At 43.9% G+C, this 25,094-nt stretch overlaps 1 protein-coding gene across 6 annotated transcripts in view; it reads left to right on the forward strand.

Moving 5' to 3' along the window:
• Positions 1-24,658, forward strand: part of Dlg3 (discs large MAGUK scaffold protein 3) — a 53,550-nt gene extending 28,892 nt beyond the window's left edge. For 3 of the 6 annotated variants that reach the window (XM_026399969.1, XM_026399970.2, XM_077793548.1), the window contains 10 exons: positions 1,484-1,598; positions 14,444-14,620; positions 14,849-14,924; positions 17,640-17,685; positions 20,677-20,727; positions 21,516-21,617; positions 22,181-22,353; positions 22,735-22,844; positions 23,180-23,271; positions 24,376-24,658. In XM_026399969.1, the coding sequence (XP_026255754.1) occupies positions 1,484-1,598; positions 14,444-14,620; positions 14,849-14,924; positions 17,640-17,685; positions 20,677-20,727; positions 21,516-21,617; positions 22,181-22,353; positions 22,735-22,844; positions 23,180-23,271; positions 24,376-24,482 (1,049 nt within the window). In that variant the 3' untranslated portion in view covers positions 24,483-24,658. Of the gene's footprint in view, positions 1-1,483; positions 1,599-14,443; positions 14,621-14,848; positions 14,925-15,700; positions 15,801-17,639; positions 17,686-19,325; positions 19,368-20,676; positions 20,728-21,515; positions 21,618-22,180; positions 22,354-22,734; positions 22,845-23,179; positions 23,272-24,375 lie in introns of all 6 variants that reach the window. The other 3 variants (XM_026399968.1, XM_077793547.1, XM_026399971.1) reach the window with 2 other exon arrangements.
• Positions 24,659-25,094: the final 436 nt, after the last annotated feature.

Genomic DNA, 25,094 nt, shown 5'->3' on the forward strand with positions numbered 1-25,094 from the left:
AACACTTAATGGGTGAGTCAGTGACTCAACTGCTTCCTCCAGGATTTCAGGGACAGGAGTAGTTAATGAGGACAAATCACCATAATACCAGTACGTGATGAATGAAAGATCACATGAATTTAACCAGTTGGCTTCCTTGATATCATGGTGAACAAAAAGAAACAAATTTTTTGAGAAGAGGCTATTTGCATGACTTCAGACTCCACTGATCCTGTTTAGGCTTTTTAGCATTTCCCTTTTCACCCAGCTGAAGGTCAGGATGCTTTGCCTAGGGAGGCAAGGGGGAGCGGCAGGTGTTGGAGCAGGTGTTTTGTTCTCTCCTGCAGAGTCACACAGACTAGGTGGGGATGCTTCTTGCCAGCCCTCTATGGTGCATGAAAATGCTTTTGTGGAATTTTTCCCCCTAAAAGTGTGTGTGTGTGTGTGTGTGTGTGTGTGTGTGTGTGTGTGTTTTAAAGCAGTTGCCCAACCTTCGACCCCAGCTTGTCATGGAGAAGTATGCCTGTCATCTGCCATTTCCACAGCCTGTGCCTTAGATATACCCCATTTTATGCAGCAATTATAGACTGAAAAATGTTGTGTAATTGTGTGTGTGTGGTAAGTGTGAATATCATATTTTAAATGTACTGGGAGAATGTCACAGCAAAGCAACCCTATAAAAAGCCTTTTATAATAATTGTATGACTAGAGTTAATTTTGCTATGTCAATTTTCTTAAATTGGTCATAAACCTGTAGCAACATTTCCTGGCAGTTGAAATAGTCTCAGTGGGCTACAATGCTGGGCATGGACGAAGGGCCTAAGTGATTAGATGATTTTAAGGGTGAGAGGTGTCAACAGACTTGTAGATTTGGGAGAATTTATATTTTAATATATTACAGAAGCCAATGAGACTTGTTAGGAGGAAAGTATCTCAGGGGAGCTTTAGCTTTAATTCTCCTTATGTGATTTTAAGGTTTGTTTGTTTTTAGCCTGTTTGTACTGGGTTCTACTACCCCCCAAACAAAGTCATCCCAGAAAAAACTGTCCTCTCCTAACAATGATATAATGGCCTTGGTCCTTTCCAGCCCCCCGCCCTGCATCTCAGGGCCATCTGTTCTCTGCATTGGCTTTTTGGGAAAGTCTCCTTGCCCATCTGCTCTCCTTGGGCCTTAGTGTCTGCTCTAAAGATTTATAAAGGCTGCACTGGAACCTCTTTCCAGTTGTTTTATTTTTAAGGATCAGTGAGATTTTGAGGCAGATGAAAGCTGTTTCCATTTGACATGCCCTAATGCTACTCCTTTTCTAGGTGCTTTCTCAGTCAATTAGATTGTGGGTAGAGAAACTATGTCTATCTACACTTGATTATCAAAGCAAAGATTGAGCTGGCTCTGGTTGTTTTGAAGCCAGGTGTCCTTCTGGTTTTTTTGGCCACAGGCACACCAGCTCAGGGAAAGCTCCTTGGGTTAATTCTTTTCCTGTCTTTCCCCTTGTCTCCCTGACAGAGTACAGTCGCTTTGAATCGAAGATACATGACTTGCGAGAACAAATGATGAACAGCAGCATGAGTTCTGGGTCAGGGTCCCTCCGAACAAGTGAGAAGAGGTCCTTGTATGTCAGGTAAGTTGCCTTTCTGAGCACCAGGCCTGGTGCTGGATGGGAGCAGCTCTGCGCCAGCCCAACCCTTCTTGTTTAACTAGTGGGGTAGGGAGTGTGTACTCCCAGTACTAAAATAACACTTCATACTGTATGCTCAGGTTGTGTATTTTATGGTCAGTATCTCCTCCCTTTTGTGAGCTGGCTTCTTCCTTTTTGCTCATGAATGACTCAGTATAGGAAAATTTCAGTTTGCTCTAATTGTAAAAGACTGTTGGGTGATTGTTGCTAGTCAGCATTCAAATAGCACTCGAATTTTCAAAGTACTTTGCTTGCAATCTGTGCTCTGAGGGGAAAACTTGGCCCCCATCCCCTTCCACATATGCATAATAGACATCAGGATTTGTATCTGAGCATATCAACTATCACAGTGTTCTGGTACAGGATTTCTTTTGAGACCAAAGAATTGACAGGTTGTTGCATTCTGGGTATTATATTGTGCTTCCATCCCCCCTCTCCACCCACTGCACTGATTTGCTGTGTCTGTGAATCATGGGACAGAATGGAGTGTGTTCCCTAGGAAGGAGGGTGGGGAGGGATCAGATATATAACATTGAACTGTAAGCCACTTGGCGATATTGTCAAAGGTTGAGCTTCTGACCCTTAAGGTGCAGTATACTACTGTGTCAGATCAAGGTACAAACTTCCCTGGTTGTTGGACTGATAAGGGAACACTGTGGACTCCTTGCAGAATTAGGGCTAGTTTCCTTCTTCCTGCCCTGACTTCCTGGCAAAACTCCAGCAGAATGATTGCAAGTTCATTGTATCTCTCCAAGGGCACAGCCTTGGAGGTGGTGGGATTACCAGAACTACTTTAGATATCTGCTGAATGCTTAGGTGTGGGGTTGTCTTAAACTCTTTGGTTGAACTTTTCTGGTGGCCTCTGATATCTACTGGGGGCGGGGAGGCTACATTTGCCAGTTGCCTGGCAACATGACAATTGCTCTGTCCTTGGGGTGTGAGATGACGATAGCTAACCGATGTCAATGCTAATTGCAGTTCTCACAGTGCTTTCTTTTCTTTTTTCCCAGTTGGTAGTCCCTGACCCTATTGTGGGAGCAGGGCTGAGGGAGCTCCTCTCTGAGCCCAAAGCCCACCAGAACCTTTTGAGGTCTTTTCTAAAGTGAACCCTTAACTCCACTCCTTGTGTGAGGAGAGCATTTGCTGCACTCATCTCCCACTGTGAGGGGAGGAGAAGGGTACAGAGAGGCTGGACTAATGCACCAGCCATGTTTCCAGTCTCCCTTCTGGCAAAGAAAGGCCTATCTGCTCTCACCAAAGCCCTTACCCCAGGTCTGCAGCTTAGACACTGGACCACTGATGAGGGAAGCCAGAAATGTGCTGTCACCCCTCAAAATGGGTAATACTTGTGTGACTTGGTCAGGATTGTTCCGTTCCCGTGCTTCCAGCCCCCGCAGATGTGGCACTCCAGTGTGCGTGGGAAGCTGCTCTTTAGGCAAGACAGTTTCTTCAGAGAGCTTTATTTTTAGATTTCCCCTCTCCGCCTATCCTGGGCTAGAGCTCTCCCTGCCTGGGCAGGGGGAGTTGGGCATTGGTTCTCAATCTGGAGTACCCTTCTCTGGCCCAGGCAAGGGATATATTCAGCCTAACTCTGGGGAGGAGAGTAGAGACCATGACTCTGTTTCTAGAGAATCCATTTGTATAATCTGCCCATAACCTTGTCTAGATAACATCTGTATCCTCAAAGGGAAGTAGATATGGTTTACAATAGGAACTGTTTGTGATCACTGGACTTAATTAGGGCAAATAATGCTTTATGGCTGAAGCAGTGAGCTGGCTAACCCTTGTATGGGAGCCTGGTGCGCTCATCTCTTCCATTCCTGTTTTTGGCCTTTCACTCTACACTTGGTTTCTTTTCTTATACATGTGAACATATTTAAACTCCTTTTATTCTTTTTTTTAATTGGAGCTTGATAGTTATACATAATAGTTGAGTTAATCCTGATAAACTCATACATGCATGAAAATCTATTTCAATTCATGATCCCTCAGTTTTCCTCCCATCTTCCCCCTCTCCTATTCTTCTTCCCCTACTCTACTAGACTTGCTTTCACTCATCTATTAATTTACATTTGATTGGTTCTTTGTTATCCTATCCTTTCTCTCCCTTTATTTTACTCTTGTTACTGCATATAAGAGAAAATATTTGACCTTTGAGTTTCTGAGTTTGGCTTATTTCACTTATCATAATATTCTCCATTTCAATTCATTTACTAGAAAATGCCAGGATTTCATTTTTTAGTATCTGACTAGAACTCTATTTGTGTGTGTGTGTGTGTGTGTGTGTGTGTGTATCACAATTTATTAATCCATTTGTGTATCAGTGGGCATCTGGGTTGATTCCTTAATTTAGCTATTGTGAAAACTTCTTCCATTTTTTATTTTTTTAAAGCAAAATTTTAAAAAATATTGTCTAGTTGTCAATGGACCTTTATTTTATTTATATGTGGTGCTGAGAATCAAACCTAGTGCCTCACACATGCTAGGCAAGCGCTCTATCACTGAGCCACTGCTCCGGGCCCCATTCTTTTCTTCTTGTTTTTGGTACTGGGTATTTAACCTACGGATGCTTTACCACTGAGCCACATCTCAGTCCTCCACCTGCTTTAAATTTTGAGACAGTGTCTTGCTAAGTTTCTCAGAGCCTTGCTAAGTTGCTGAGGCTGGCTTTAAACTTGCAATCCTTCTGCCGCAGCCTCTTGAGTTGCTGGGATTACAGGCATCCAACTAACTTCTTCCATTCTTAAAAGAAAAAAAAAAGTCTTAAAAGGAAAGAAAAGTTCCTTAAACTATTGTTTCTCTTCTTTTGCTCGCTGCATTTACCAAATTCTGTGCCAGGAAACACTAGTACCTTAAGACGTTAATAAGTTAATAGGTATTGTATGAGATATCAGTGCTTCAATGAGTTGGGTAAATGCAGACTTAAACAGGAAAACTTGACTCTTTACTGTGATTAATGTCCAGGAGGGACAGTGTTTTCCCCAAAAGATATGAACACAGGAGCCTTATTTGGAAAAAAAAACTGTCTTAACATCCAGGCTGCTAAGTAGTAAAGCTACTGTTGCTACTTCTCCCCATCACCTCTCTTTGATAGCCCAACAGGAAGTGAGCACCAGCTTTTCAGCATGGTAGTGTGGTAGTTCGAAGCAGCCTTGAAAGGCTCCAGAGGAGCAGATGCTGGACTCTATGTCAGGAATCAGCAATGACATCTTGGATTTTAAATTCAATGACTGACCTGGATTTGACTTCTTCACCACATGTTTTTTTTTTTTTTTTATGAATTTCCTGCTTTTTTCTTTAAAGGTTCTCTGCCTACCTTGCTGACCAATCCTCAATACCTTTCATTAGCTCTGCCCCTGAAATGGTAATGTCATTTATTTTCACATCTTCAAATCCTGTTGTTGTGTAAGTGACAGTCCTGACCTCTTTACTGAACTTCAAACCTGAATATCAACAATTTGCTGGACATGTGTGTAAATAAAGCTGCCCTTCTAGTTCCTCAGACAAACTGCATGTTCAAAATGGACTCCCCTCCCTACCTCCTCCTCCTTTCCTCCTCATCTTCCTTAAGTTAATTGCCTCACCCTATCATGTGGAAAAGGGATTAGATTTGTCCTGTCACCCAAGGCACATTTCAGCTCAACATAAGGAAGAAGGAGCTCATGATGAAAACTGTCTGAAATGGAATGGACTGCTTCTGGAGAGAGTAAATTTGATCTTTTGTCACTGGAGGGGTTACAGAAGAGGCTGGGTGAACATTTGCCTGGTATTGCAGAGGGTTTAAAGCTATAGCAACATTCTGGTCCTGATGTGCTCAGAAGATTTCAGTAGTTCCCCAGTGTCTTCAGATTAAAGATGAATAAACATTTAGGAACAAAGACCTATTATATGCTACGATCTTTGTTATTCTCTTTAAATGATTTTTAAATATTTTTAATAGTGCTACAGAGTAGACATAATTCCTGTTTTACAGATGAGAAAACTGAGAGAAGTTTCCAAACTGGAATTTGAACCTGGTTGCTCTGACTATAAAGTGTGGTTCTTTCAGCCTTTCCCCAGCTTGCTGATAGGAATCGACTATGGAATGCTAGTAAAAATACATATTCCTAGGCTCCTCTTCTGGTGAGTTGGATTCACCAGGGTTGTTTTTTTTTTTTTTTTGTACTAGGGATTGAACCCAGGAGCACTATTCCACTGAACTACATCCTCAGTCCTTTTTATTTTGAGAGAGGATCTTGCTAATAAGTTGCACAGGCTGGCCTTGAACTTGTGATCCTTCTGCCTCAGCTTTGCAAGTAGCTGAGATTATAGGCATGTAACACCATGCCTGGAGAAATGTATGTTTTAACAAGCAATCAGAATGCTCGGGAGTGACTGCTTGTGTACCACAATACACATTTATTTCTATGTTAACTAAACATTGCACTTTTTAGTTCCTACCATGTGGAAAGCAGTAAAGCACAGGGCTAAGAATTTGGGCATGGTAGCATGGGTGGAATTGAGGAAGCAGCCATGTGGTTCCTTCTGTCCACCAAGAAGAGGTCAAGCAGCCCATGGGTAAAATGAAGGCACCTTTTCCAGTTTGGGTTCTTTAATTCTCTTGCTGTTTTTTCCCTTCTGACATGTTTCTCCTCCCTTCCCTTCCCCTGAGTATCTCCCTCTGGTGTGCATGGGGTTTGCAAAGCTATTTTGAAGTAAATAACACCCTCTTACAGCTGCACTGAGGCTGTAGCAGGTGAAGCCCTAGGGAGCTGCAGCTGTACTAACCGTAGGGGCAATGGGAGTTTTGGAGCAGGAGGAAGAAGGAAAGATAACAGTATTTGGGAAATGTTACTTGGCTTTGAAGTCACCAGGGACTTAATGAGAAAGGCCTTCCACACCCTTCATCATGCTAAAACAGTTTCTTCTTTTTTTTTGGGGGGGGGGATATTGGGGATTGAACTCAGGGGCACTCGACCACTGAGCCATATCCCCAGCCCTATTTTGTATTTTTTATTAGAGACAGGGTCTAACTGAGTTTCTTAGTGCCTTGTGATTGCTGAGGCTGGCTTTGAACTCGCAATTCTCCTGTCTCAGCCTCCCGAGCCACTGGATTATAGACATGTGCCACCACACCCAGCTTAGAGTAGTTTCTTAACTTAAATTTTGAGACAGTGTCTTGCTAAGTTTCTCAGAGCCTTGCTAAGTTGCTGAGGCTGGCTTTAAACTTGCAATCCTTCTGCCGCAGCCTCTTGAGTTGCTGGGATTACAGGCATCCAACTAACTTCTTCCATTCTTAAAAGAATGGAGCCCCTCTATCTGCCCAATAGGAATTTTGCTCTGTTGATGAATTTGTCCCCTGGAAGAGTCTGCAGAAATCACCTGTATTGAGTGAGCCTCTGGCTCGGGGTTGGGGTGACTAGATGCTTCACTCAAGCCATTGGCAAGTGAAGGCAGAACAAACATGCTGGGAGGCTAGGGTGCCAGGGATGACTTTGATTTTATCTTTTGGATGAAGGAATGAATGAGTGAATGAAAGACCTGTCTTCTCAAGGTTGAAAATAAACTTGATAGTATAGTTGTAGAAATAACTCTTGAAAGTCTTTTCAGGCCAGGCTGGCTATATTCATTGCAGCCCCAGGACAGAATTCAGGCAGCTTAGGAGTCCTGGCCAGTCTTATTCCAACTCTAGGAAGAAAATCATCTTGGGGCATCTGTAGTCTTGATTTGAGAAATGATGTCAGAACTATAAGCTTGGTCATCAAGGAAGGCTGGAGAGTGCTCTTTCCTGTCACTAGCCAACATTGCTTTGTCCAGAGTTGTGCTTGGCAGAGCCTGATTTGGGCTTATTCATTAATGAGCTTCAGTGTGGATTAAGATGCCAGTGAGGCAACATTGGCAGACTTCACTATTTGACAGAATTTAGGAGTGATGATAATATGATTTTTATTTTTTGGCATTGCTGGGAATGGAATACAGGATCTGGTGTGTGGTAGGCAAGCCTTCTACCCACTGAGCTACATAACCAGCCTAAGTATTTTTAAAGTAACAACAATAGGCTGGAGATGTTGCTTGTCGTAGAGTACTTGCCTAACATGCATGATGTCTGGGTTCTATGCTCAGCACTGAAAAAAAAGAGAATATGCAGTTTTCTGCATCAGTGGCTTCTAGAATTGCCTGTTCCCAAACACCAGTCCTGAGCCTATACTTGAAATCACTTAGCTCATCCCATCATCTGCAGGTGGTGTGAGCCCTAAATGGTCACACATTATGGGTAGATTGGTCTTCTCCAACTCCATAGTTACCCTCTGAGGCCTGAAACTTTTGAGATAAAGTGCTCTTACCTTCTCTCTACATACCCTTCTATAAGATGCACCAGGGAGGCCTGAGCACTTGGGTTTGGGATTTTACGCTGCTCTTTGGATGCTGCTAGAAATTTTAACTTTCTCAACAAGGCCAAAACCTGATGAGTGATCACTGCTTTTTGATTTTCTATGCATGCATTTCAGCAACCGGGCAAGGGATTGGCTGATTATTCTTCAAATAATATGTGCTCTTTATCCAAAGGAAGAAAGTGGTGTATGGTTGGCAAACAAAATCATGTATATTCAAAAGAAAAGAAGGGAAGGAAGGAAGGAAGGAAGGAAGGAAGGAAGGAAGGAAGGAAGGAAGATGTCTTAGATCCTTGCCGCTATGGGAGAAAAGCACAGTAGGAGGGGCACTCTGAGGGATATTAATGGGAACCATGTTCTGTGGAATACCCTGGCTCTCATCCACCATTCAAAAGCATTCAGAACCTCACAAGGAACATAAGGTCTCTGTTGTTAAAGGTTTTCTACTTTGGCAATATAATATTAAAGCTCAAAAAAATATAAGAATTAAACTGCAATAAATAGATATTATAAAGAAATATAAGATTGCTGCCAAAAGGTATGGTATGAATTCGGAAGAAGGAAATTTAGAGTGGAATAGGTCACAAAGCAGGGAGGAACTTGGGCTGGGCCTCAGAGGAATTGCTGAGAGGACAAGAGGACCAAAAGGGCATCCTAGGCTAGACAGATGGCCAGAGCCACAGGTAGGGAGGTGGGCACAGTGCTAGGTGAGCCCAGCGGAAGAAGCCCCTTGCCTTTGAGGCTGTTAGTGCTAAAATGTTCTTGTTTGCTTTGCATCAAGAAACCTGTCTAACCAGTTCCCTTGTTAGTTCCCATTTCTGTTGCATTCCTGTTCACTAGGACACCACAGTGGCTGTGCCAGGTGCTTATGATTTCTCTGAATCTTTCAGACCCAACCTCACAATTTAGGATCTGAACTATAAAGACTTTTCTTCATAATCTGTTTACTTAGAGCTGATTATATTCTTGCTTTCCTATCCGGCAGAAAGGGCCCAGCTGAAAGGAAGATTGGCAAAGTCCCTGAGAACATGTGCATTATCCCTATGGGCAGGCACATGTCTCTGTTAGGGGATCTTTAAAAGGTCACCTCTTAAACAACATATCTTTCAAGACCTTTGGGGATGCCCTTTCCCTCAGAGGGAGAGGCAGTGGCTTTGAAAACTGGAGTTTTGAAGACCAGCCCTGGGACTCAGGAACTTGGGGACTCAAGACTCAATTAGGGAGTTGCATCCATCCTTGCTTCTCTTGATGGGATGGCTCTGGAAGGTTTCTTTGTTGCCACAGACACTTTTTGTTTGCTCTCCACCCTACTTTTTACCCTGCTCATTGATTGATTGATTGATTGGCCTGGCTTTAATGTTTGAAAAGTTTTGGGAATACCCAGAGTCTGGCTCTCCCTGGCTTCTTAGAAGTGCATGGCCATAACTGAAAAGGAGCATGTTCAAGGCTGAGAAGTCTGAGAAGCTACATGGGGCACTGAGGCTGTAGGTGGGGGTGGGAGGTGGGAGGTGGGAGGAGTGATAATATTTCTGGAAGTTGCTTCTTTTCATGGCACAGTGTTTCCCACTGACCTCACCAGTCCTCAACTCAGAGGCCTCCATGAAATTCTTTTTATCTAGACCCATAAAGAATAGGAGTTTCTTAGGTTTCTAGTCTCCCAACACACCTTGTCAGATAAGCTGATGTGTACATACATACAGGGTGAGACCAAGGTGGCAGATTGGTTAATTATGGCGTTTCTTTAGGTGTGTGGAGACAAACAGGTTTTTTTTTTCTTTCTCACTCTCTTTTTGAACCATAGGTTGAAATGGTCCATGTCTGTGCCATCTGTGCCTTGCATTTGTAGGATTTTGGTTTTGGGGCAGTGGTTCAGCAAGGCTTTAAAGGGACAGTATCTACTTTGATATTTTTAGAACCTGCCCTGAGGATATAGAGGGAGAATGAAGAGAGTGGAGAAAAAGGTTTCTTCCTCTTCTCATCAGGCCTACCTAACATGAGGTATTTGTAAAAAGATGCTAAAGCCTGCCACTTTATTAGGATTCTAGGCTGTTCTTGACAGACTGTCACTGATAGACAGCCACAGTTTAGCATGCTTCTTAAAGAACTTAAGAAGATGGTTGACAGATTTTGAAAAATTTATTAAGGTCTAATTTACATACTTTTTCTGTTTACATGATGTATATGTCATGTGAGATTATTTGACTTTAATACTCTGGCCTTTTCTTTTTTACTGAGTTCATTTTCCACATGAAAGTTTAGCCTGATAATAGTGAAAAGTTGAGGCTGTGTTCATGCAGGCCTACTATATCAATGTCAAACTCTTTAGCTAGACAATCCAGGTGGGCCACAGTCTGGCCCTACCCTACCATTCTTTGTGTCCCAGCAAGCTATGGACAACCCAATGAACCCTATGCTTCTTGCCTCCAGACCTTTGCCTACTCTGTTCTTTTTTAGCTGGAAGTATCTCTCCCCTTTCTACCTTTGGAAATCCTGAACCTTGTTAAGGCCCAATTCAAAAAAGTGAACTTCCTTGTTGCCTTCCCAAAGAAGGCTTTTAGCCTTTGGTTTGCCCTTTTGTGCCTCTGTCTACAAAAATACTCAGCTCCACAGTCCAGGGGCTGACTCTGCTTTTCTGTCTCCTGTGTATCCAACACAGTGTCTTGCAGAAAGAAGCCCTAGTAAATAAATATTTAAATAATGGAAGAGTGGTATTTTCTTTTTTATTATTTATTTTTTAGTTGTAACTGGACACAATATCTTTATTTTATTTATTTATTTTTATGTGGTGGTGAGGATCAAATCCAGGGTCTTGCACATGCTAGGCAAGCACTCTACTGCTGAGCTACAATCCCAGCCCCAAGAGTGGTATTTTCTAAACACAGCTGAAAATTAGCTTTTAAAAAAAATACATATGACTTTGACTTGGACCTCATGAGATTGTCTTGAGATTTGAGAGTCCTGGTTTGAGAGTTGCCCACCATGTATCTCTAAATGGGCTGTGTATATATTTGGCTTGGTTTTCATCATTTGTGGGAAAGTTTTATAGCTCTTAATACAATAGAATTTCAGCAGTATGAGCGACAGTGGATTTAGAGAAAATCCACATCATGGGTTTGGAAAATAGGTCAAAATCATGACAAAGAAAGAAATAAATTGTTGAAGGAATTGGGAATGTTCAGCCCAGGAAAGAAGACCTAGGAAAGACCCAGAGTCATTGAATGCTAGAGCTGGAAAGAAACTGGGAATATCTAAGGAATTTCCTTTATTAGATAGGGAGTTGAACAAAGTTGCATCTGAGGCTCCATGTTCTGTAGTTCTTTTCCTATTTTCTGTTCTGATTGATAGAAAACTTTTTTTTTTTTTTTGACAGTGGTGGGGATTGAACTCAGGGCCTCAACACTTGCTCAGCAAGCATTTTACCACTGAGCCACATCTCCAGCTCCGAAAACTATCAATTCACCTTTTATATTCTCAACTGAAAATAATATTATAGTTCAGAATTTCAAACTCAGACATTATATTTTTAGGTTTTTAACAGAGTCATAGTTTAAAAAAGAATTTTCCATCCTGTTGTTCAATATTCCTTGCTCATTCATCATTCATAAGTTCATCAAACAAAACCCAAATGGACTCAGGTAGCACTTTGTGTTGGGAAATTGCAGTCATACAACTTCCTTTTTTGCATTGTTTGTCAGGGAACTTAGAGTCAAACAAGGTCATCTTCTGAAGCAATTGACTCAAACCAGTGCTTGGTGTGTCTGTTTTCCCACTTTTTTTTAAAATTGACTTATATTTTTTGAAAATTATAAAAGGAACACATGCTGCAGATAAAAAACAAACCAGACAGAACAATTCCCAAAGTGTACTGGTAAACTACTGGCATTCTTGTTAGCTTTGATCTGTATTCATCTTGTTTTTACTTATCTTGTGCTCTATATGTTTTAATATAGCACAGTACCTGAAATTCATATTGTAAATAAAATATTATATTTATTTTATTCAAACCTCAGATGTTTAAAATTACAAATAATTGGATTCCTGGCATCCAGAAAACACATTTGCATCAACTTTACCATGTGATCTCCAGATTGCTACTATTGTTGCCAATGGTCAGGCATGGTTCTGTGAGGTGCTAAAATATGTATTTTTTTAAACCTGTAACCAGTCAACTCTGCCTTCTAATCTTCTCCATACTCATCCTAATTGCATCTAATTCATTTTAACATCTTTTCTTTCTGTCCCTTCCCAAAATAATATGTGCTCGGTCCGTGTTCTGTTCTTTTTCTTAATTTTTTTTTTTTGATACCAGGGATTGAACTCAGGGTTACTCAACCACTGAGCCACATCCACAGTCCTATTTTTTGTATTTTATTCATAGAGACAGAGTCTCCCTGAGTTGCTAAGCACCTCACCATTGCTGAGTCTGGCTTTGAACTTAAAATATTCATGTCTCAGCCTCCTGAGCCACTGGGATTATAGGCGTGCACCACCGCACCTAGCCTTTTCCTTAAATTTTGAAGTCCATAATGACATTTAGTGTTTCTAATCATCACTTAGAATAAGGTTACTCATTATGCTGGTCTTTGTAGTAATACTGGCACATGTGGGACTCTGGCAGCATGAATGTAGTCAGATATGATTCTGTCACACCAAGCCCAGAAAGGACCTCATAGACAGAGCACTCTTTATCTGCTAGTTCTGCCTCTGTTGTTACTACCTTGAGTGAGTACATTGAGGTTAATAAAGGGCTTTTTGTAAGAGTTGGGATTTTTAAATTTTCAAATCATCTGACACTGTTTTAAGGATTCTGTTTCAAGAACTTAAAGTGGTATTCTACCTTCCAGTGTTTTATTCTATCCCATCTTTCATTTGGGCTTGCTTCTGGGGAAATAGTGTGTTAGACTTGCTGTTTCCAGCTGTAAGCTACAGACTACTGAATTGCAGGTCAAAGTGGAAGTCTGGAGCTCTGGGCTCTGGTAGACCCCTGGGCTGTGCATGCAAATGTGTGAAAACACTTCTGTTAAAGGAGAGTATGAGGAAGAAGGTCAGAGCCTAGATTGCAAGTAAAGAAACAAAAATTTGTCACTTCCCCCACTGTGGTGACTCCATGTGAGGAGAGGTTTCACCTTTATCCAGGTGACTTTTTTTCCTGAGTGGGGAGCTCTGGTGCCAAGTACCAGCTCAGACTTCCCTGGGCTGGAGTCAGCCTCCAGCCCTAAACAATTGAACTAGGAGCTTTGCCTCTAAATCTCCCTCTTCCCCCATTATCCCAGATTAATGTTCCTAATGCTCTTTTGATGTTACTTTCCTTTTCTCAAATTTTCAGGGGCCATTGGTCAGGTCTATTCAGGACCCTCCAAAATTTTTCCCAGATCTTTATTTCCAACAAAGCTGGCTAGATGGTATCACTTTCTTCCTACTTTCTCCCACCTTCTCCTTTATCTCTTTACTCTGCTTCATTTTATAACATGTCACAAAACGATATAAGAGTGTCTTCTCAGAGGACCTGGGTTCTGTCCCAGGTTAAGTTAGGTACTTAGGTTAAATTATTATAATTCCCCTTGCCTCTATTTTCCCAAATGTAAGAGAAGGAGGCTACACTAGGAGACTTCTGGGTCCCTTGCAACCCAGTCATTGTAGACAGAGTTAACTTTTTCCTTGGCTACTTAGGAAATAGGGCTCTTTTCTGTCTGCAACATTTACCTTTCATTGTTTGGGATTGTAGTTAACTTTCTTTTTTTTTTTTTGGTGTTGGTGCTGGGGATTGAACCCAGGGCCTTATGCATGCAAAGCAAGCACTCTATGAACTGAACTATATCCCCAGCCCTGTAGTTTTTTTTGTCCTATTTTTTGAACATATTTGTAAACTGAGAGACTCAATGGTGAAGCTACTTTCTTAGGATGTGGGTGAGGGAGAGGGATAGTGAGGAGTTTCTACTTTGGGCTTCTACCTTGTATCTAAAAACTGAGAGGAGATGGGATTTGTAAAAGGTTTAAGGTTTTTTCTTATGCCCCCTGTCGGGAGAATTTTTTTTTTTTTAAAGGAGGTGCATGTTGGGGCTGGGGATGATGTAGCTCAAGCGGTAACGCATTTGCCTGCCATGCGCGGGGTGCTGGGTTCAATCCTCAGCACCACATAAAAATAAAGATGTTGTGTCCACCGAATACTAAAAAATAAATAAATAAATATTAAAAATTCTCTCTCTCTCTCTTTCTCTCTCTCTCTCTCTCTTAAAAAAAAGGAGGTGCATGTTTACTGCAAGTAGAATGCAGTCTCCCAGATAACCCCTTCCTGTCTGCTGCGAGGCTGCTGCATCTGTGCTATTGGACTGGCCTTCTGCTGCTGAGGTTTCAGGGTGCCGGTCCTCAGGAATTGAGGGTTTGGATGATCACTTCATCTTTCACCATGTGTTTCAGGGCCCTGTTTGATTATGATCGGACTCGGGACAGCTGCCTGCCAAGCCAGGGGCTTAGTTTTTCTTATGGTGACATTCTACATGTCATTAATGCCTCTGATGATGAGTGGTGGCAGGCAAGGCTGGTGACCCCACATGGAGAGAGTGAGCAGATTGGCGTAATCCCCAGTAAGAAGAGGTAAGTTGTCATGATCACAAGCTGATGTGTCTGTCTTATTTTCCTGTTATACCATAAATTGCATGAGAGTGGTGGATGTGCCTTGATAAGACTTTCTGGTCTTGAACTGGTACTTTGGACATGGTTTTCACTTTGTGAGCCAAGGAGTAGCTGCTCTCATTGAGCAGCCCACCTGCCACTGAGACCATGTGCTGGTAGTAACAGGACTTCTTTTTGACTCCCAAACAGAGTGGAAAAGAAAGAGCGAGCTCGATTGAAAACTGTGAAGTTCCATGCCAGGACGGGGATGATTGAGTCTAATAGGGTAAGTGGGGACCCCCAAGGAAGTCATCCAGGATGTGAAGAAGAGTTCAGTCTGATATATAAGAGAACTGGGGAGCACAAAAAATGTCTCTTTTTCAGGGGTCTGACTCTGAAATGTCAGAAAATTGACTGCTTTTCAGAAGCAGAGAGGGAGCACTTAAAGTCTGCAGCTAGTCTGTGCCCCTGCCCCTGGGTAACTGGCTCTGGAAGATGTGCTGGAGTTGGCTGACTTGTTGGGGAACATGAAGACACTCATGGGTATCTTCCTGGCTACAGACCCTGTCAGAGCTGTGGGGAAGAACCTGTTCTCATCATCCTGCCAGAAAGGCCTGTCCCAAGCTCCCACCTCCCTTCAGACCACATGAGGCAGGAGGGCTTCTGCATTCACCCCTTTTCTTCTATAAGCTTCACAGGCCAAAGAACTTCCGGAGCAATAGAGGGAAGAGAGGCATGGAGTAGATGACTCTGTGTGTATCAGTGACACCTTAGGGCCTGTGTCCAGGAGGCTACAGTGACCTTTGTTCTTTAGGAAGTGCCAGTGAGTGCTGTTGAGGCTGGATTAGGTAGAAACTTCTAACATCCCCACAACATTTTCCTGTAAACATAATTTTCCTCTTACATCAACTTTCATTTAATCTCATAGACTCCATTTGTGTAAGATGGTCTTTTATTTAGCTCACCATTGTCTCCATTTTAGTTTTTCTTGCATGCTTTAAAATCCATTGTTCTGTTTTTTTTCCTTCTGTCCTTCCCCTCCATCTTCATGTTCTTTCACAGTCGATCAAAACGAAACGTAAAAAGAGTTTCCGCCTCTCTCGAAAGTTTCCATTTTACAAGAGCAAAGAAAACATGGCCCAGGAGAGCAGCATACAGGAACGTAAGTAGCAGCAGAGTCCAGAGAGCAGACCATCCTCAGCCCGGTCCTCTCGTCCTCAGCTGCCCTTCCCTCACCAGGAGTCTGGGCGAGGGCAAGGGTGTGTGTCCACACAGTGCTTATTTCCAGAGTCAGGGCAGAAATTGTCCTGCAGTGGGTGATGTTGGGGCTTATCTGCCCAGCTCCTCACTTGGAATGAATGTTGGAAGTTCTGAAGTGGGACTGGTCCCAGGGCCATCCTCCAGGATGTCCCTGGCACTGGTGTTGAAAGTGCCAGACGGAGCTCTGCTGTGGTGGCAAGGAGCAGGTTTCAGCCAGTGTTCAGGGTTAGAAAAATGTGTGTGTATGTGTTTTTATTTTTTTAAGAGAACAAGGTCTAGGGACTCGGTGTTGTTCTCCTGGCTTCTTCTTCTTATGTTTTCTTTCCCTTAACTTCACTCATCTATATCAAGAGAAGAGCCTGTTCTTCCCCAGATTCCTGGCTCCAGGACTACTTCTGGAATTCCATGTATATGCATAAGCACACAGGATATCCACATGGCCTGCAGCAGGGTCACTGTCATCCCAGAGTGTCAACAGAGTGTTTCCATCTGAAAATCCTTCCTGCTTAAATGGGTTGTCATGGAAGCAGTGTTACTCAACATTGTCTAAATAAAGGTTTATTGAGAAACACAAAGTTGATTTGGTAGAAAAAACTGTAACGCTGAGGTACCTTAATTTTAAGAACTAATCCTGATAAATCTTCTTACCATACTGTATGCCTCAGAAATTAACTGTTCTGGCCCTGACCTTAAACATAGTATCAGACTTGAAAAAAAAAATAGCTTATTGTTTGTCTCACTGTGAATTGTAAACATCTCTCGTTTACCATTGATCTTGTAGTCTAGGACTATTGGAACTAGCAGGAGGATGACTCGTTCTGATAGGAAATGGCATTTTTTAGGCCTTTCTGATTCATGGTCCTGGTATGTGGGGGTTGCTGCTGTCTGGGGTATACCTGCTAGATACTAGGTACCCTCATCCAGATGAGGTCAAGACTCATCATTGTGGGGTCGTTTAGTGACAGGGGAAGTTGGTTCTTCCCATGAGCAATAGGAGGCTATTGAGATACAGTTCTGAGGTGATGTCACCACAGTTCACCAGATGAGTCCCAGAATCTCTGTGCAGAGCCCAGCCTTGGGAGGTGTCACTGCTGAGTTGTCCAGCTGGTGGGGGTGCCTGTTGGGCAACAGGGTTGAAACTGCCCAATGCCTATTCTCTAGAAGCTGAACTCATCCAAGCAGTTAGAAGTCACACCTCAGACAGTAGCAGTTTTCCCTGAAGGGTTTAGACAGAGTGAGGCACTATTGGGCAAAAGCTCCCCAAAATGATAGTTATTCTGTCTGCCTGCTATGGCACATGTAGACATGTGCCCACAGAGGGGAATGATGATTTTTTTTAAAACACAGAGACTTTGGGCTCTACAACTTTGATCAAAGCAGGTATTCCATGCTTTAGAGTGTCGCCTGTCATGTCCTGTGGGGCTATGGGCTATGGACAATCTTAGAAAGCTAGTCCACTCCAGAGCCCTTTGGCAAGAAATAGAATAGCATCAAGTCCAGATACTTGACCTGACCTGACCTGGGATGTTCTTTCTGTGGTGGAGTTCTTCACCTTGCTGTAGCTCTAGGTCTTCATGGTATTTCATACTTCTGTCACTAATGCTCACCTGCCTCTGTATTCTTCCTTCCCCTTGTCTTTTTTTCTCTGTGTTTTCCTCTTCTCCCCAATTCTCTCCCTCCCACCCCTCCCACCCCTTCCACCCCTCCCCCCTCTCTTTGTTCTTGCTGTCCGTGAAATTAGGACTTCCCTGGGTTAAGTGACGATTATTATGGAGCAAAGAACCTGAGTAAGTCAAACTTGCACACCATTGACTATTTGTGGCATGGTTGAAGGTAGTGGAGGGTGGGGGTGTAGGGGACATGGATGAGGGTAAAGGGTGAGGGGAGGGCAGTTCTTTCAATAACTCTGTTCCCATGGCAGGAGGAAGGGCATGTGACTCCAAATGTTATTACTTTTGCTCTGGATCCCTGGTACCTAATAATTTCCTAGCATTCATGTCTGTGTTTTCCTTCTGCACCTTCAAGTGGTGGGCCCTCAGCATGATTCCCCAGGCAAGCACTCAGCTCATGTCTAGCTTGTAGTCAAGGGGAGGGTGCCTGTTGGTTGACTTCTCCCAGTGACACCATACCAAGTGAGCTTAGGGAATGTAGCTCTTATAGCTCTTACCTCTAACTAGGAGTAAGGGCACTGAACCCCTGCACCTGGTCTATCTCAGCAGAGCCAGGCCCTCAGTATACAGCACAGGCTTACTTAGAGCCTCTAAGGGGCTGCACCCATCTGGTGGGGACTTCAGCACCACTTATAGAACACATATATCTAGTGCTTTGTCTTGGGGAAAGTTTGACCTCTTCATCATGGAAAATAATCCCAGGGTGGAAAATGAAAGGACCTAGAGGATAGGGCCTTATGGGCTATCCCTCTGTGTGTAGAGGGATGTAGATCCACAGCCTTGCCACTGGGTTCTGTAAGCACGTACTCTCCTTCAATAAGTAATAAAGGCTAAGGGTAAAGGAGCTGACACCAAGGGTCGGTCAGGGGCTAGCCTTGGGTGGCAGCTCAGCCAGTCCTTCCTGGGGGAGCCACAGCATATCATGGTCTGGAACAGTGTGGCCTTGACTGAAACGAGCAGCATCTCTCCATAGTGTGGTGTGTCTATGTCTCATCTTCATCTGCCTGTCATCCTGGGAGGGGTGTGTTTTGTTTGGGCCTTCTGTGAAAGCTACTCTCTGCTTGAGTTCTTTCCACCCACACTCACAGATGGGAAGGTCCCAACTATCCGAGACAGGGTGGCTGTCTTGTCCTGGAAATGTCCTTGTTGCTTTGTTGTCTTTGTGTTTTGACACATCTGTCTTAGGGTGGATCAAGGTGTATCCCTCTCCTTCTTAGGAGTGGTGGCAAAAGGGCTGTGGGTCCCACTGGAGGTCAGAGCAGTGTTCCCTGGTGACTGCTCAGCCTCTCCAGTGTTTAGCCCAAGAAGTTGTGGAGTACCACATGGTCCTATACTTCAGGGGCTCTGTCTTGGGGAAAATTCATGAGTAGCATGGTCCCTGGACTTTTCTCTGCATCTGTCCCTACCTTTTCTTTCCTGCCATTAGCCTTGGGGGATGCAGTTTGTGATAGGATTTGGAAACCATCCAAGTTGGTTTGTTTGGTTCAGATGAAGAGAATGATGTGGAAGGAAGTGAGTCTTCTAGTGCCTAGGGAGAGACTTGGCAGACTGAGAGGGCTCTGGGGACAAGTAGGAGGTGTCCAGGGTGTTAGGATTGGAGCTGTGCCTCCCAGTTGGTGGCCTGGATGTGGCAGGCCTCCTGTGGCCTGACTCAGTTGGAAGCTCAGTGTCTCATTCCTGAGCATTTGAGTTTTGTGCTGCATGTGATCTCTCAGTGGTGTGTTCTGAATTGGAGTCTCTTTCTTGTTGGCTTGCAGAGGGAGTGACATCCAACACCAGTGACAGCGAAAGCAGTTCCAGTAAGTGTGTGTCATTCCCCCCCATGTCATATAGCTCCACCATGTGTCCCTGCCATCCTCATTCCAGTGTTGCACAGCTGCCATTCCTGCTCAGAGGCTGCTGCTCCTTTTAGCCATGTACACTTTGAGACCCTGGAAATGCTGTGGCCATTCGTTCTCCTTGTGGGATAGAGTTTGCCCTATGAATTAAAGGAGAGTATAAGCCTTGTAGTTCTGGCCAGAACCAGATTTGAAAGCATCCCTGGGGCCCTGGAAAGGGTGAACTGCCAAGGAGCAAATCTCTGCCATGGGCACTGAGGGACTTAGATGCTGCCAGGTTTCCAGATTTGCTCAGAGACCAAAAGCAAAATGTGTCCTATGAAAAACTGTCCTGAATCTGCCTTTCTAGGTTGCAAGGACCTCCTTACCTTTTGGCTGGGTCACATAATCAGGAAGGAAATTACCCAGTTTTCCTTGGGAGAGTCCGTGACTAGACCATAGAAGCCACAATTTGAACCTCATGATCTTTGGGAACATTAGCCTTTAGGAGCTGAGATGGCTAGATGCCTTAAAAATACTACCAGGAGTATTAGGCTCTGAAGAAGCCTTTTAGGAAGCATCCTATGGCTCAACATAGCTATCACTGCCTTCCCTGTTAACTGTTGTCAGATACTTGGGGACCTCCAGGTATCTAGTGCCAAGCAGCTTGGCAACTATTTCAGGAAACCCTCGTCATTGCCAGGCTACATGGAGCTCCACCATGAGGAGAGAGCAGGCTCAGTGTTGCTCTTAAAGGGCACCAGGACCTTGGCCCAGTCATGTACCACTTTTCTGGATGCTTCATCCAGAGGTTGGGTAGAGGGGTGGGTAGGTAGACCCATAAAAGGGCAGAGTTCAGCTGCAGCTTTGGGGATCTGCATGAATACCAATTCTGCCTACAGGTGAAAGGTCTCAGGCAAATGTGTCTCGACCACTTGAAGTGTCCCTGTGATTCTTTCTAGAACACAAGGGCCACTGAACACACTCAACTTACCTATAAGAAAAGTTTAGGGGAAAATGGGGTGGTTTTGGGTGGAAGCTTCATTGCTTCTGGATCTTAGCCCTCTACTCAGAAGTATTTCACTGAATACGAGAACTGATGACACTGCTCTGGGCCAGCAAGGCTTCCCACACCTTCTCACCCACTGAAAGCAGAGAGGATCATGGGGCAGGTGGTATGGAGAAGGACCACTGGAGAAGATAGTTTTGTGGCTGGGTTGAGGGTACAGTGAATGTCATATACAGGGAAGCAGATCATGAAGTGCTAACCTATCTCCCTTTTTTGTTGCAGAAGGACAAGAAGATGCTATTTTGTCATATGAGCCAGTGACAAGGCAAGAAAGTAAGTCCCCTTCCAAGACTCTTGCCTTTATGCTAGTCTCCTGCTCATGGTGATCATCTTGGGCTACCCATAGCAGCAGAAGGAGGGGGTTGAGGGAGAAGGAAGGCTCAACTCATTGCCTATCCAGCCCCTGGGACATGGCAAAGGTAGAGACCATCCATTGTGCTCCTCTTGCTCTTCTTTTGCCCATTGCTGGGATGCCTTCCAAGGAGAGGGAAGATTTATGAGAAAGGAAAGAAGGAAAGGGGATGTCTATTTTAGTGAGTGCAGCCTCTGCTAAAAGAGAAGGCTCAGATCCTCCCTTCAGTGTCTGCTTGACCAAAACCTTGCACAGTACTGGTGTCAATGTAGAGATCTCTCCTGAGTCCCTTGGAAGGGGAGATGTTCCTGGTTTCAGACTTGCCTGGGACTTAGATATTCTCAAACTAGCCAGGCGTGGTGATGCACACTTGTAATCCCAGCAGTTTGGGAGGCTGAGGCAGGAGGATCTCGAGTTCAAAGCCAGCCTTAGCAAAAGCGAGGCCCTAGGCAACTCAGTGAGACCCTGTCTCTAAATAAAATACAAAATAGGCTGGGGATGTGGCTCAGTGATTGAGTGCCCCTGAGTTCAATCCCTGGTACCACACCCCCTGCCAAAAATAAAAGATATTCTCAAACTAACGGCTTGTTGATGTCTTTTTAGTTTTCACTCTGGTAGCTCCAGAGCTACTGTGTTCTAGTCAGACTTAGCAGTGGACTGGATTCCTTGTGGGGCTTCTATTCACTGTCTCAATGTTCTTCCTTCCTAGTTCACTACGCAAGGCCTGTGATCATCCTGGGTCCAATGAAAGACCGAGTCAACGATGACCTGATCTCTGAGTTTCCACATAAATTTGGATCCTGTGTGCCACGTAAGAGCCCAGGCAGGCCCAAAAGAAGCAGAGGCTGGGGCCTGGAAATTGCTGCTCTGGGATCAGATCTAGGGTTCTTGGGAATAGGATTCATTTGATAGTCAGGAAGAGCATAGGCAGTAATATATTCTCCAAGAATTGATGGAGTTGGGAGGACTAAGACACTCTTGGCTTGGCTGCTCTCTGCCCTGGAGAGAAGTTTGGCAGTGGTCAGGAATGATTAGATGAATGGGGTAGACCAGCCAAAAAAAAAGTAATTTTTTTTTTGTTCTGTGACTCAATGAACCATTTATTAGGTTTACTGACTCCCATGCCAAGCTCCATACCCTCTGCTCCACCTTTTTGGTCTAGTTTATGCTAAAACAAATAGTCTCCACTGTGTGAGAACTGGAAGTCAGAAGAGAAGTAGACAAGACAGACTTCTTGACCTTTTTCTTCTCATTCAATTGGAACAATATTGGGGTGGCCTTGTGACTCTCCCAGATTAGAGAACCGAGTGAGCTTTAGTGGCCCAGCACAGATTATTGCCCTTTGGTAGCATAGCATTTCCTTTCTTTTTTCAGATACCACCCGGCCTCGGCGTGATAATGAGGTGGATGGACAGGACTACCACTTTGTGGTGTCCCGAGAACAAATGGAAAAGGATATTCAGGACAACAAGTTCATTGAGGCGGGCCAGTTCAACGATAATCTGTATGGGACCAGCATCCAGTCAGTGCGGGCAGTTGCAGAGAGGGTAAGCAGAGAGATGTCCTGATTAACTGGGCCCCTCAGAGTGAAATATTCCAGCCCAAGTTTCAACACAGAGATTGCCAGTGGTAATCTCAAAGCCACACAGTTCTGCATATTTTCATCCTTTTGATAAAAGAGCCTATTTCCCTTACAAAATTCATACTGAAACATCACCCACCATGGAATAGGGACCTTTAGGCAGAAGGAGCCTTTTCTGGATAGTAGAAGCAAAAAGTAGGGCCAGGGTACCTCAAGAATAGAAACTTCTGGGCCACTCTGGGAGGCTCTGGGTCCCCCTTTAGCGGATGTTTGGAATGCCACTGGATTTCTACTTGGAATTGGGTGGACCAGGGGTAGGTTAGCTGATACAGGTCTTCTTTTTCAGGGCAAACACTGCATCTTAGATGTTTCCGGCAATGCGATCAAGAGACTGCAGCAAGCACAACTTTACCCCATTGCCATTTTCATCAAGCCCAAGTCCATTGAAGCACTTATGTAAGTGTCCACTGAGGCTCAAACATAGCCAGATAGGATGGTGCCCTGGAAAGGAAATGGAGAACAAAATAACTTGTTGGCCAGGGATGGAACCCTGTAGAAGCTTGAAGGAAACTGTACCCTAGCTGAGACCACGTGCCTCTCAGTCCGTTTGGCGTGCCTGTCATGTGCCCTTGGTTGGGATTTTAACCCTGAAAGATTTGAGGAAAGAGTTGGCCATGGGCCACCATGAGAGAATAGTTGAGCAGGTATTCAGGAAAACTGGAACAATCCTGTGTTTTAATGAAAACATAAGATCTCCTTTAGAACTAGTTTTTCTTCTGTTTCTTTGGTAGGGAAATGAATCGACGGCAGACATATGAACAAGCAAATAAGATCTATGACAAAGCCATGAAACTGGAGCAGGAGTTTGGAGAATACTTTACAGGTAAGAATCCCTGAAGCCCAGCCAGGGGTACTATGGGACCAACCAGACACCTGATCCTGAAAATGTCTCAGGGAGGTTTAGCCAGAGCTTAGGAAGCCTGTCAGAGTTTCAGGATGCTTTGGAGCTATTGAGCTCAAACCTTCCTAAGCAATCAAGTTCCCTCCATCCGGCCATAGTAGGTTAGCCATTTTGTAGCATAAACACTCATTAGCTGCTGCTTTGGATCATTGGTATATTCATTCTGTCTTCCTGTCCCTACTAGATTGCAGGCCCTCTCTATTATAACTTTGTTTCCCTCCATCTCTTCCTCGTATTTGCCTTGCATGTTTCAGGTGCTGAATAAACATTTGGTAATGATTTCTTGGAGTGGTGTTCAAATTGTCTGTCAATGTGTACATGTGTGTATGAGTGTGTTTGTGTGGTCACTTACTTTAGAAGGTCATTTCCCAAAAGGTTGGGAAGGCAACCATCCCTCACCTTTTAAAGTACAGTGACATATGTATGTGTGTACAGGGTGGTGCTGAGGCTGGTGGTGCTGCCAGGTTTTCTGGGTAAAGAATTCAGAAATGTACTCGCCTGCCTTGGGTCTTTGGAGCTCCCTTTACTGTCAGCATCCATGTCCTTGTTTGTTGGGCTGACCTCTGACACAGAGCAGATGTGACAGCCCCAGGAGCACTGCCTTTTGCCAGAAATTGTGGTTTTTTGCTTTTCCTCTGGATAACTGGAATTTTCCAAATCTTTGAGGGAAGCTGCTTTAGAATTACAAGCTGCTGGCTTTACAGTGGCCAAGAGCAACATGAGCTGCAGTTTCTGGCATGTAGTGGGTGCTCAGTAAACATCTTGTGAATAAACACATTTTCCTGTTCATTGCTACTTACTCTCACTGTCTCAGAGAGTTGACTTGTAGCCCTGTGCACAGGCACCTAGCCAGTTCCCCTCCTGCCCTGAACTCGCTGACAGTTGACTAGTGAAGCCAGCCTGGGCTTCTGTGAGTAGCCATCATGCTGGGAGGCATTGTAGGATTGTTGGGAGAGGCAGGATGACCGGGGTTTGGGCAGTATGCTGTGGACCACAGTAATAATTTTGTTTTCCTCTTCACTTTAGCCATTGTACAGGGTGACTCACTGGAAGAGATTTATAACAAAATCAAACAAATCATTGAGGACCAGTCTGGGCACTACATTTGGGTCCCATCCCCTGAAAAACTCTGAAGAATCCCCTCCAACCATTCTCTTGTGAACAGAAGAAATCAAGTCCCTCTTCCCTCCTCCCTCTTCATTCCTGTCCCCATGGGGAGAACAAATGACTACTGTTCTTGTCCCCTTTTTTAGATATGTCAAAAAAATTGAGTTTTCTAGTCTTCTTTTTTTTTTTAATTTTGTTTTGTTTTCATTTATTTTTTGGGATGATGCCATCTCACTCATCATGTGACTGTGCCCATTCCTGCATGGACCTTTCCCAAGCACTATCACAGGTGCAAATCCATCAGAGCCATTGTTTTCATAAAAACCAAGCAGAAGCGAAGAGAAGAGAGGAGGACTGATGGAAAGACAGACTCTGGACAGCTGCACGGCTTGTGAAGTGAGCTAAATGCAGCACATGATGAGGTGCTCCTGGGCACTTCTCCCCATCTGTACTGCTGTCTTGCAGCTCTGAACAGTGCAACGTAATGGCAACAGGAAGTATCTTATTTATATATAGATATATATATGTAATTTATATAAAATATATAGAAATTATTATATATATATATTATACACTCTCCTATAATATATATATATATATATTCACACACATTGGGACTAGAAAATCTATGGAGACTT

The sequence above is a fragment of the Urocitellus parryii genome, chromosome X (assembly GCF_045843805.1).
Source record: "Urocitellus parryii isolate mUroPar1 chromosome X, mUroPar1.hap1, whole genome shotgun sequence".
NCBI lineage: Eukaryota > Metazoa > Chordata > Mammalia > Rodentia > Sciuridae > Urocitellus > Urocitellus parryii.